The sequence below is a fragment of the Populus nigra genome, chromosome 11, assembly GCF_951802175.1.
Source record: "Populus nigra chromosome 11, ddPopNigr1.1, whole genome shotgun sequence".
NCBI lineage: Eukaryota > Viridiplantae > Streptophyta > Magnoliopsida > Malpighiales > Salicaceae > Populus > Populus nigra.
In genome coordinates, this window is record NC_084862.1 from 14,566,011 (window position 1) to 14,580,037 (window position 14,027).

Sequence of the window (14,027 nt, forward strand, 5' to 3'; positions counted from 1 at the left end):
GGCTTTTCTCCTCAAATTTCAAATTTTCCTTCTCAACAGGGCTCTCCTCCTTTAAGAATATACTGTCAAAAATCCAATCTTTGTATTTTTAACCTCATTGATCAATTTTCCAACCATTTTCTGAGCGCTTTTGCCTCCTGTTATTTTTTTCTAACCTCCCTTGGCTATATATATATTTTGTGGGGGACCCAAAAAAGGGTTACAACACCTTCCATCCTTGCATCCTCCAATTCTTTCAGCCTACCACTTTACCAACCAGCCCAAACAACACCTCTGTTCTCCCCTCTGTCGCACCCCAACGGACCCCTCACTTGTCCACAGCCTCTGCCTCCGCTTCACCCCCACCCAGCCCTACCATATTGTCACCAGCTGCTTGTTTTTTAAATGATCATTATGCAGGAACAGGTTCCCCATCGCCAGATGCCCTTGCCTTCAGCTCTGACGCTGTAGAATAGCCCAGTTCTATAGCAGCTCACTGGTGTCTGCCTAGTCTAGTCCCTCCACTGCCTCTCCAGCCGACCTGCAGCTTTGTGTTGACCTTTTCTCATATCCTCTCCAGCAACTTCTAGGTATTGTCTCTCCTTCTCCATGCCCAGCTGCTCACCAACATCCCATGGTTCTCTGTCCTCAATAACCCAGGACAACACTATCCACAACAACTACCATCGCCTCTGTTGCCTCCTTCAGCCAGGTAGTTTCTCTTCCTACTCATTAGCCACTTGTTTTTAATGATGCTAATAGGTATGAGGCATGGCATAAAGGAAATTCAGGCCTTACACGCTAACATAACTTGGACCTTAGTGCCGTTTCACCCTTCGATGAATGTTGTTGGTAGTCAGTAGGTGTACAAGATTAAACGCAGATCTGATGGCAGCATTGAGAGATATAAGGCGTGTTTAGTTGCTAGAGGTTTCACTCAGCAAGAAGGTATTGATTACTCTAAAACCTTTAATCATGTTCTTAAACAGGCGACTGTCAGATTAGTCTTCTTCATTGTCGTTTCGTGTGATTGGAAAATTCATCAACTTGATATCCATAATGCCTTCCTCAATGTCGTTCTTTATGAGGAGGTCTACATGAAACAACCTCCAGGTTTTGTTGATTCAGCTCTCCCCTCTCATGTGTGTCGATTGCATAAGTCTCTATATGGTTTAAAACAGGCTTCGCGGGCTTAGTACACTCATCTGAATGATTTCCTGCTATCTATTGGTTTCTGTGCCTCTAAGGTGGATTCCTTATTGTTTATCTTCTCTATTAGTGTTTATATTTGATATCTTATGGTCTATGTTGATGATATTCTGCTTATAGGTAGCAACTCTTTTCTGCTTCAACAGCTCATAGCTACTAAGCTCAGAATTTAAGCTTCGCGACTTGGATACTATTCATTATTTTTTGGGTATTGAAGTTTAGCCTACTGGTATGGGTCTTATGCTTCGACATCATAAATATACACTTGACATCCTCACTCGGGCTGGTATGTTATCTTGCAAACTTGTTGATACTTTATATCTACATCCAAAAACTACCATACTACCAGATCCTCTATTTTCTGATTCTACACGCTTTCGTCAAATTGTGGGTGCTCTTAAATATCAAACCTTTACGAGATCATATATTTGATTTTCTCGGCTTTCACTTGAGGGGGTGTGTTAGAGAATAATATAAATCATATCTTGTGATCTCAACCCAAAAGTTTAAGCTGTTAGGTGAGGCTCCAAGATATGATTATCATTTTGTCCGAGATAGAGTTGCGAAGAAGGAGATTCAAATTCGTTTTATTTCTTCTTAGGATCAACTTGCAGATGTTTTTACTAAACCACTTCCTACTGCTTCGTTTACTGCTTTTCGTTTCAAGCTTTTGGTTGATCCTCCACCCTCAGCTTGAGGGGGCATATTATAGAATGTACTTATATAGAAAATTTTGTAGTTATACTCTTGTGTGGTAACCTCCACCATTATTATTGTATATTACCCTACACATATATATATATAGAAATGGTTGGCTAACCAATAGGTTAAACCTCCTAATTATTCTCAACTTACCCTATATAATCCCCACGTTTTCATTAGGTTGTGTTACCATTGATTCCTTTGTTCTCCTCACAGTTTTCAAAACTCCATTGCTTCAAATACTTCTCAACAGCTCCCACCTTAATTTCCTGCAAATTGATTAGAAATGGCATACAAGATCAAAGTATGGTGCTTCCTACTTTTCCTATTGAAGCTGGTGTCGAATTTGCAAAATTGTGCTCATGCCGCTCCACAGGTGCCTTGTTTTTTCATATTTGGAGACTCGTTGGCGGATAGTGGCAACAACAACCACCTTGTAACAACTTCTAAAGCCAATTACCGCCCATATGGAATTGACTTCCCTAATGGAACCACCGGAAGGTTTACCAATGGCCGAACCACAGTGGATATAATTGGTGCTCTCTTCTCATCTCTGCTTGCGCATTATTCCTCACATATTAGTTTAGAAATTGAATTTTTTTCACATATAACACTCTGGCATTTGCAGGTGAACTTTTGGGGTTTGACCAATTTATTTCGCCATTTGTAACTGCTAGAGGCAGAGACATATTGGTTGGTGTTAACTATGCATCTGGGGCAGCAGGGATTCGTGATGAGAGTGGAAGGGAATTGGTACCCAATAATTTACATTGTAGTTATTTTTTGCCTCTGAATATTTTTACAGCGTCCTATGATTTAACTTCTCTCTTCTTCTTCTTCTTTTCCTATTTCTGTTGACATGTTCCAGGGTGATAGAATCAGCCTGAATGAGCAATTGCAAAATCATGCTGCTACATTCAATCGCTCGATTCAATTACTAGGGACTGAACAGGCAGCAACAAATTACCTTAATAAGTGCTTATATTATGTCAGCTTGGGCACTAATGATTACATAAACAACTACTTCGTGCCTGGTAATTATGAAACAAGTCGTTTATATACCCAAGATCAATATGCCAAGGTTTTAATTGACCAGTATAGTCAGCAAATAAAGGTTGGTATTACAGTCCATTTCACTTTCTAGTTTGATTCGAATAATTATTAGAGAAATTTTATGATGCTCCAATTATACAACTATTAATACTTTCTCATAGATATATTGGAAAAACAAGTAATCTAGTAGTTCAACTAGTAATAGTAAAGTGGTAAGAAATGAATTAGGAAAAGAGACATCATTGGTTTGAATCCTACTAGTATTTTTTGATCTACATGTAAGTGAGCGATCAATTAAGGATATGGAGTTGACGAACTCTGTTCCATTGCTTGGCTTTTAGGACCTGTGAGTCGCGTCCGTGAATATGTCATTGGTGATAAGAAAAAATAAACATGAGAAAAAATCACATCTCATCTTATAAAAAAGAAGTGTAAGAATATTTTCAGCTATTCAAAATTCTTTTTTTATTTCTTTTTTTCGTTTTTCTCTCCTGGAACATTATAATTTTTTTTTAATAATTGTGTTATGTACATTTGTTTATGCATGATAGCCCACATATATTTCATTCTGTTTGTGATTTTTATATCTTTTTGTTTCTATTTTTCATCAGCGTTTGTACCTCTTCGGAGCCAGGAAAATTGCCTTGCCTGGACTTATACCATTAGGCAGCATTCCTTACGCATCTTCTACTCTATGCCTCAAGAATCTCTCTTGTGTGGCCAATATAAACAACGCAGTCCTACCTTTTAACGCAGGACTCTTTTCACTTGTTCAACAACTGAATCAAGAGTTGAATGACGCACGCTTTATATATTTGAATATTTCTGGAATGTCATCTAGCGATCCTTCTGTGCCCGGTAAGTCGTCAACAATGTGGTGAAATTATCATATACACGGATTTTATAGAAATCATTTCCGATTGATACATCTTCTTTTATTCTTTAGATTATAATGTTCTTTGAGATATTTGATTTATCGTATTTGGTCAATTTGAATAATTGACTTAAAAACCAATGGTGTTGGTGGACGTTACAATTTTATTTTTTTTTTGGTTTGGATTATTATTTTACATAACAACATGTCAATCGAAGTAATATATTCATTTAAATTTCATTTTAATGATGTCAATTTTCTTACAAATTTTTATATATCAAGATTGAATTTAGTTCTGATCAGATTTTAAGCAAATTAATCATATTATTATTGGTGTATTTATCAGAAATTTGTTTCTTACAGTAACTTATCTTTCTTGACTTAGATCTGCAATTTTCTCGGAATGCTCTTATTGCTATATATTAACTACTATTTCGTTCTTGGTAATGAAAGTTTGTTTTGTACGTAACAGGGTCTAGGGTTGCAAACGTTGGATGTTGTCCTGTACTTGGTAGTGCATGTATTCTAGATTCAACCCCATGCGTAAACAGGACTGAATATGTTTTCTGGGATGCAATTCATCCCACCGAATCTTCGAACCAATTCACTGCTAGAAGATCGTATTCTGCTTTTCTTCCATCTGATGCTTATCCATACGACATCAGCCATTTAGCTACCATGCAGATCTAAGTCAAGAAAGATAATATTCCAGAGATTATATAATAAACTGATGATAAAATTATGTAAAGCAGCAGTGCAATAATAAATGCTGTAACGTGTACTTGTACCTCAAGAATAATAAGATCGGTCATGTAGAAAGCTCGGCATATTCAAATGCTCTACCAATACATCCAGAAATTCCAACCCAGAAAATTGGAATGAACCTCCGAATCTGATCACTATAACATTCATTTGAGAAAAGATGTTGCTGCAGCCACCTATCCCAGTTAACTTCGAAGAAAAAACAGTGGTAGTTGTTCAATTTTTAATGACGCAGGATGTCCAGACTACTCAAAGTAGCTTTAGCTTTCTATTTATCGTTATACACTGCGTCCATTAACCACTAACCACTCAAATTGTTTTAGCCAACAGCAATCCATGAGATCATTGTTTCAAAGCTTTTGATCACAACCACCACATCTTGCTGACATATCTTTGGTTTAAAATTTATAATTTGATTTGAATTCCTATTGGATTTAGTGCTTTGATGAAGTATTACAGCTGGTTACAATGATGTTTGAGGTTTTGGGTGACAATCTTCATTCCACAATCCTCTAATTAACTAAAGAATCAAAGCATCAAGATATTTTAGATTAAATGATTAATTAAGCAGTATCAGTGCCATAGTCTAATAGTTTTACTAATTGTTCTACATTTACACATAGAACACAATCCACAAACATTATTCCGTGATAAAATCATAATAGAGGAAAAAAAACCTTGACTTTCGAATCTTATATTCTCATCTCCTTATCTCACATAGCTATATATTTATTATGGCCTTTATTTCTTCGCATGCATGCCGTTTCACTCCCTCTTATTATTATTATTATTAATTTTGATTTCTTAGTTTTTTTTTGTTTTTTTTTAAATATGTTGAAATAAAAGGTAAAAAATAGGGTAAGAAAGAGATTTTTTCATAATTTTGAAGCATTTAGTGCTCAAATACATTCATAATTATACTTATATCAGAAACCCAAAACAAATTAATTCTTTTTCCTAATTAAGTCCAATATTATCAACTATAATATTATACTCTAGCAAGTATAAATTTAAGTAAGTAAAATCAATTGATCCTACTAAAAGAAAAGTAAAATTAAAAAGTCCAAAAGAAAAAAAAAATTGGTTAAAATTTAATTTGGTCCCTCTAAATTCATCAATATTTGCTTCTATACCTTAAAATCTCTCAATGCTACCGTTGTGGTTTTCTAAACGTTTCAATGCCACTCCCAACCATCAACTAAACAATTTTTTAAATTTGCTTTTTGAGTTTTCTAGGTTTCTAAATGCATGTGATAACATAGATGTTGATTTGAGAGGGAAAGATGAGAGAAAAATCATAAAAATAAAACAAAAATGTGATAAAATTAAACTTCTGTTAGTTTTTAATAATGAAGAGCAAAATTTAAACTAGAAGAGTTGATAATCTATATGCACTAAAAAGATAGTTTATCCAAATATTTCGTAAGAAAACGTTATTTATTCTTATTATTTAAACTAAGAGCATAATATTCATGATAAATTAAAATTTACTCTTCATTTGGGAAAGGGAGATTCCTCACTTTAATTAAGATAAAGAATGATCACTTTATCCCAAGCACAATATTACTTGTAACGTTGCCGTTCCTAGCTAGCTCAATTTCTTGGCCTCTTTGTCAGCATTTCATGAGGTGGTTGGGCATTAACGCTGCGTATGGGAGTCTTTGATCAGTTATTTTGCTAGATTTAAAAACTGTATTTTGTTTCAATTATAATTTTTAAAGTATTTAATTAATCAATAAATACTATAATTTTACATAAATCATACTGAAAATTCTCTTATAACTTTAATTAATAAAGAAACCATAATATAGTTATATTTTTAAAAAACTTATATTTTCAAACCATAAAAAACAATATATACACGTGAAATTTTCAATTTCTTTGTCGTGGGCAAATGTAGCGTGGGATCACAACTCATTTAATATATTTTTTCATATGTACTAGGCATTAATTTAGAATTTAATTTCCCGGCGGCCCACACCTTGTGCACGGACCATGCTTAATATCTCTATAGACATTGACCGAAAGAAATAAATTATGTAACTGAATGCTGAAATATATTAATCCCTCGATAACATCATCAAATTAATGAGATTTGCAAGCAATCTTCGAACGAGATCATAATAACAATAATAATAATAATAATAATAATATACAATTCGAATGAAGGAGATGATTAAGATGATTAATTCTAAATTAATAAAATATAAAAGAATAAAATTGAAAGTAAACCTTTAATGAAAAAAAAAAGCTTGGAAAGAAAGCAGTAGAGGATGGAACTAAAAAAAAAAAAGTATTTATATTAAATGGAGGTTACATCTCAATAGGTGATTTGGTGGCCTCTCTACACGTACTTTGGAGTTCTTAATTTCATATCGGTTGTAATTTAAAAGGCTGAAGTCACCATTTTATCTTAAATTGAGAAGACTAGACAACTAACCCTTAAAAATTGAAAGAATTACCTAATTTCTGGCGCTGGAAAGGTGCTTCAGTACTTTCTTTATAATTATTTGTTTTGTTTTTTATTTAATTTTTGTTATAGTCTAATTCTATTAAAATATAGTTTTAAATTATATAGAAAAACAATATTAAAAAGAGGATTATAATGTAAAATACAAAAAAAAAACACATGATGGATCATAGTTTTTATAATTTTTATTTTTATCTAAAAGTTCATTTTATTTATTTTTAAGTTTATTAATTTGAGATATAAAAAAGAAAACAACAAGAAAACAATGAAAAAAAATAAAAGTTGATGGTAGGCCAAATTATGACTATTAAACAAGTCTTTCTTAATATTAATAGGTTTCATTTGATGAGAGAAGTTTTATTGAGATGTTTTTTTTCCTTAATTTTTTATGAAAAAGTAGATCAGGGTTAATAGGTAATTTTTACTCCAATTTAATTTTGTTTTTTAAACTAATTTTGAAATGTTTTTAGTTGGGAGATTGAGTTGTTAACATAGTATGAATGTTTATTAAATATTTTAAATTGTATTTTTCTTTCTTCATGTAGATGTTATCGATAGGAGAATTACTATCATTAATTATTATTTGAAGTTCCCATTTTATTGTCGGATGATCTATTAAATTTTATTCAATATATATATATATATATATATATATATATATATATATATTATTGCATTAATTACAAGCTATATCACATAAATTGGTAAATATAAGTTAATTCAGCAGGATGTTTTCGATTTTACTTCCTTCTATCACTAATAAGATATCTTCAATAGGTGAAAATAGTGAGAGCATATATAGATATGGGAACCAAAAGCTTCACCAGCCAATATTTGGCCTTTTTTTAAAAAAAAAAAAAATTATGCATGCAACTTAGTCTGCACAATTTAAGGAGAATATTCTAAACCTATTCATAGATGTGAGAATTGATGGGGTTTTGTTGTAACTCAATTTTTTACCATAATTTTTGTATATATATTTAAAATAAAAAAGTCTAAAAAATATATTAGTCAATAAATTTATCTGTTTTGTTATTTTTATTTAATTATTGTGTGCAAGAAATATTAAAAACATAAAAAATATATAAATCGATGTAGCTAGGGTTGCAATTGGACCAATATTTAAATTTCACAAGCAAAAATGACGTTTGAAAATTTTTAAGTTATAATTGAGATCTGAATAAAAGAGAAATTGGTTTAAATTGGTTTAATTTGGCTAAAATTAAAAGCAATTAAGGTTCAAGGATGAGTTTGGAACAAGTAGCCAAGTTATAAAATCAATTGAAGGCTTGATTGAAAGAGATGAATTTGAAATTTGAAGTCAATTTGGCTTAAAAATAAAGAATTGGAGGAATAAGGATCAGATTGAGTAAAGCAGAGAATTTAGAGGGTGAATTTTATTTTTGTTAGGGACTGAATTGAAAGAAATTAAGAAAAAAGATGGAAATTAACCAAGCATAAGAAATTGAAAAACTAGGAACCAAGGAGCAAAATGCGCCGAAATGGAGAGACTATAATGAAGTTTGGCACAATTAAATCAAAGAAAAGAAGAAACCCTAACCAAGACTCAAAACGATGTCATTTCAAATTAAATGAAACAGTGCATTTTGGGTGAAAAGGGAAGAGCAACAGTTGGAGTTTCAAAATAAACGGCGTCGTTTTGTTCATGGCATTTGCAGATATTTGAGCAGGAAAGAGGCAAAATCAGTGAGGTCTCATGCAACTTTAGGGCTTAGTTTCGGTCCTGATTAAGTCTCTTTATGGTGCAGAAACGATGGAAATGTGTCTACTAACATATCAGCTACAATCTTGGTGCACGAAATCAGAGTTTAATTTCCAGAATCAGCTAAATCAGCCTCCCTCCAAGACTAACTATCGTTCTTTCCATTTGGATGTGAGATTTAGATTGCAAAATCTAACCCTATCTCGATGAATCAAGTAAAGAGCATGTTTTTTAATATGTTGGCTAGCTACAATGATACAAGAAATCAGGCTTTAACTCTTAGAATTCGCTATAGATTTCGTGTGAAACATGCTCACTCAATTAACCTCCTCCCAATACCAGCAGCCATCCCTTTGATTTTGATGAAAGATTTAGCTTTCAAAATTTGGTCATATCTCCATGAATCAAGCAAAAATCATGTTTTATGATATATTGGATACAATCACGATACAAGAGATCATGTTTTAACTCTCCGAATCCACTACAGATTCTTAGCCAAACGTGCCCTCTCAGTCACCTTTCTTCAAACACCAGCAGTCCAGCCCTTCCATTCTTGTTCAAGACCCAACCTTTAAACTTTGATTCTCTCCCCATAAATCAAACGAAGAGGGGTTGGCGGCCGGCTCCTAAGCAGATTTTCAATTCAGAATAGTCATAATTTAATTTTTGAATTTTCAAAAACAAAAATAATACGATAAAAAATGAATGAGTAAAAAATATTTGAGAACTGAGTTAAGAGAATACAAATTTAAAGTTTGAGGATTGAATTATAACTTAGGAGTCAATTTGGTTAAAAATTGAAAGAATTGGAAATTTGGTGATTTAATTGAACTTGGAATTGTTTAATTAATGAAATCAAGGACCCAATTGTTAAATGTCAGAAGTTCAGGGGCCAAATTAAAAATAGTCATTTCGTGTGAAATCGGTATCGCTTTCAACGCACACTGTTTATCATCTCCTCATCCTGAAGATCGGATCAACAGGGGACACAACCAGCAGATCATGGACCACGATGCCTATGATATAAGGACTATGGACACCACTTATCTCCACATTGGTGTGATATTGTCCACTTTGGGCCTAAGCCCTCATGGATTTGCTCTTGGATTATACCCAAAAGGCCTCACACCAATGGAGATATTTATCCATCCTTATATACCCATGATCCTCCCCACTTCTAGCCAATGTGGGACTTTGGTCGTATACCCAACAATCCTCCCCTCGAACAAAGGACCACCAAGCCTCCTCTCAAACCGATCATTCATCCGTCCACTCTCTACCAACCAGGATTCTTCATTCTCTACTTCACCGTGTTGGGGTCAGGACACGTCCATGAAGCATCCGGAGAGCACTACCTGACTTGAGAGTTTGCTCTTTCTAGGTCAACTCCTCTTCACCGTGTTGGGATCAGGACACGTCCATGAAGGGAGCACACCGCCTATCCAATAGAGCTGATCCATGGATTACATCGTGATTGGGGGGCCCATCACCTTTTGTTCGGCATTCCAAGGATTCATCCATCATGGCTAACTCTAGGGCCTGGCTCTGATACCACTTGTAAGGACTATGGACACCACTTATCTCCACATTGGTGTGATATTGTCCACTTTGGGCCTAAGCCCTCATGGATTTGCTCTTGGGTTATACCCAAAAGGCCTCACACCAATGGAGATATTTATCCATCCTTATATACCCATGATCCTCCCCACTTCTAGCCAATGTGGGACTTTGGTCGTATACCCAACATATGATACCTCACGGAAGGCATGAACACACGACCTTCCTGGCTTTATAAAAGCTAGAGAAAGGCCTCACAGGGAAAAGGACAGGCTAAAAAACACACAGAGAGAAAGACAGAAATGAAAAAAAACACAGGAACAACACAGGAGCAAAGAATGAACTCAAAATAAAAGAGGGAGAGAGAGCCAGACGTAGAGAGACAGAGTGATAAACCAGAGAACCAAGAACGAACGAACGAACGAACGAACCAAAAAACAAGAAAACTATAGAGAACATAAAAACCCAGGAACATGTAGACAGACAGAGGAGAAAAACAGAAGCGATGTCTAGAGCACGCCATTACCATCGTCTTCGACTTCATCTCCCTGCATCAGGTAAGTTCTTTCTCATTCCCCGCTTTCCTCTGCATTATAATTCATTTGCTACAGTAGCAGTAAATTATAATTCACTTGATACTATAGCAGTGAATTATTATTCATTTGTTCCTCGCACACGCCTGCTACTTGGTAGGGTCACTGGCTTGAGCCACTGACCAGGATGGACTGCCTGGGTTGAGCCAAGCCGCACGGGCTCGGTCAGACTCAGCCCCGCCCAAAGAAAAAAACAGAAACAGCTATGACCGGGCCAGACCAATTTGTTTTGGGCCAAGGATGTATTTGACAAAACACACTTTTATGCCAATTCCTTTTATTTTATTCCCGTTTGTTTTAATATCTGACCAAACAAGCCTCTTTGAGATATCAGAAAATTGCTTAAAAAATTCATGCACTTTTTTGAATTTATTTGCAGGTCCCTCATATTTTTATTTTATTTTAGATATTTCACTATATAACTGATCTGTGAATTTTTACTGTGAAATACAAATTAGTGTATGATACTTTTTTTAAAAAAAAAATATGTATGCATTGATTTTAAAATCATTTTATTGGTTTATTCACTAACGCCAGAGTTGAGAATACTATATGTTTTTTTAACTACGTAATATTTACCAACGCTAGCATTGAAAGTATTCATTGTTGAATATACACTAACGTCAAAGTCGGGAATATTACAAGCAAACCATCATAACAAAAATCAACAAAAAATTAGCAATTTAGCCTGTCTCAGACAGGACGTTTAAGAGATGATAATATCTTTTCTTTTACGTAACCAGTCTCGTACCATATAATTTTTCTTGACCAATTAGGGTTTCTACTGACTATAATATCAGGTAACGACTCTTTAAGCCAAATCTTTTCATATCAAAGAACAAGATGTTAGAAATGAATTTTTTAATAATAAATTTTTTAAGGTCGTCGTGGTGTTGGGTGTGATAATAATTATAGGAAGATGTTCAAGGATTTGATTTGGGATTAAAATCGGTGATTGTTTCCTTTCATTCACCTATAAAATGGCAGACCAGGACAAAAGAAAAAACTCATGAAAAGGGTGACACTAGTGAGAGAAAAAAAAAACAAAAGGATATAAGAAAGAGAGACGGGCAGAGAGTAAGGGGTAGAAACACATTCAAGGAAAGCAAGAGGAAGGCAAGATTACTTCAATAGTAACACACGTTGCCAAGGCAATTGTGTAGTCTTTTTCTTTACATGTTCCAGTTCAGTCTAGGAGTAATTGCTCTGCAGAACCAGCTGGTTCAAACATCTTTGTACACTGATATCTTTTTATAATTTCTATGTAAAGTTTTTGAATTTCCAATTATATTTTGCTTCTTAATGCTTGAGTGTATGTGTAGCAAACTGAAAATCTTGGACTTAACTTTATCAGCTAGAATTTTCTGTGATGGTTGCTTTATGTGATACTAAAATAAATGATCTTTGAGATATGTCAAGAAATAAAGAGACTTAAATTTGCGAAATAAGACAGCATGCACTTTGGTTAATAAAGTTTCTTATTCATGATTTTTCAAGATAAAAAATTTGTGGTTCGTGGCATCAGCTTTTACAAATTGGATAAAGATCCTGGGCTGATGAAGAGGAAGAAGCAATCCAAGGTCCCTCTGATGACTTCACGACGGACTGCGTTTCACTTAAACTTCCATTGACAAAAGATTGAGCAAACTTGTTATGTAAGGCCGTAGCATACCCTGATGGATCAACCAATGTGCTTGGTGTTGGGAAAACTCGGGACAACTAACCGGATCAATTCAGCGGAATACAATTCACAATTCACAAGTCCCAATCCTTTTTCCCTCTTTGTGCAGTAAAAAAAACAGATTCAAACAATGATCAAATATAATGCAAATAATCACACAAATTAACACCAAGATTTTTACGTGGAAAACCCGATGCGGGAAAAACCACGGGACCGGAGTCCACCTAAAAACTTCCACTATCACAAATAATGGGTTCACAACTGTTCTTCCTCAGATTCAACTAAGGGATACAACATATATATCATCAAGAACTACTTATTCTCGGATTACAACAAGATTAAAGGAGAATTATTTGAGAAAAACTCACAAAACTGACAGCCCCGTTTTCTGTCAAAACGGCCAGCTTCCACACCACCAATCTTCGATCCAACCGTCCAGAATGAAGAGGAATGTGTCTAGAAGCTGCTGTCAAAATCTCAGCCCGATCCAACGGTGAACGAGCTGGAAATCGAAGAAAGAACACAGGCTGCTCTGCTGCCTCTTCTTCTCTTTTCTCTTGTTTTTCTCCCGTTTTTGCTACTGCCTCTACAGTGGCAGCTCCTCTATTGATTCAAAGAGACAGCCTTGCCTTGCTGTCTCTTACTAATTAATGTGGTGGTCCCACCATCACATGGTGCGGGACCACACACAACAAATCTCCCCCTCACGCACCATGTGAGGAATTCGCCATACTGGCGATCAACATGTAAGCTTCAATTTAGGAGGCTCTGATAAGCCTGCTTCCCTTCTACAAAACTCAAACTTCTCTCTCGGTAGAGGTTTGGTCATCATATCTGACACGTTGTCATCAGTATGGATCTTCTCAACAACAAATGACTTCATCTCCATAGCATCTCGAATCCATTGATATCTAACTTCAATGTGCTTTGACCGAGAGTGAAAAGTAGGATGCTTACTGAGATGGATTGCACTTTGACTATCACAATGCAACACAAAGTTCTCTTGAACTAGGCCAAGTTCATGTAAGAACTTCTTCATCCATAACAACTCTTTGCCCCCTTCAGTAAGAGCAATATATTCAGCCTCTGTAGTGGATAATGCCACACATTTTTGCAACCTTGATTGCCATGAGACTGCTCCCCCTGCAAACTTCATCAAGTATCCTGATGTGGACTTTCTAGAATCAACATCACCAGCCATATCTGCATCTGTGTATCCATCCAACACAGGTTTATCATTACCAAAACATAAGCTGAAACTAGAAGTACCTTTGAGATACCTGAGTATCCATTTCACTGCTGACCAGTGTTCTTTACCAGGATTGGAGAGGAATCGACTAACCATACCAACTGCATGAGCTATATCCGGCCTTGTGCAAACCATGGCATACATCAAGCTACCAACTGCGGATGCATAAGGAACC

General features: G+C 35.0%; 1 protein-coding gene across 1 annotated transcript; it reads left to right on the forward strand.

Annotated features, from left to right (window-relative positions):
- Positions 1 to 2,059: 2,059 nt before the first annotated feature.
- On the forward strand, positions 2,060 to 4,673 carry LOC133668223 (GDSL esterase/lipase At1g29670-like). The gene is made up of 5 exons (XM_062087994.1): positions 2,060 to 2,426; positions 2,519 to 2,643; positions 2,759 to 3,004; positions 3,555 to 3,801; positions 4,290 to 4,673. Exons 1-5 carry the CDS (start codon positions 2,177 to 2,179, stop codon positions 4,505 to 4,507), a joined length of 1,086 nt encoding a protein of 361 aa, XP_061943978.1. The 5' UTR covers positions 2,060 to 2,176; the 3' UTR covers positions 4,508 to 4,673.
- Positions 4,674 to 14,027: the final 9,354 nt, after the last annotated feature.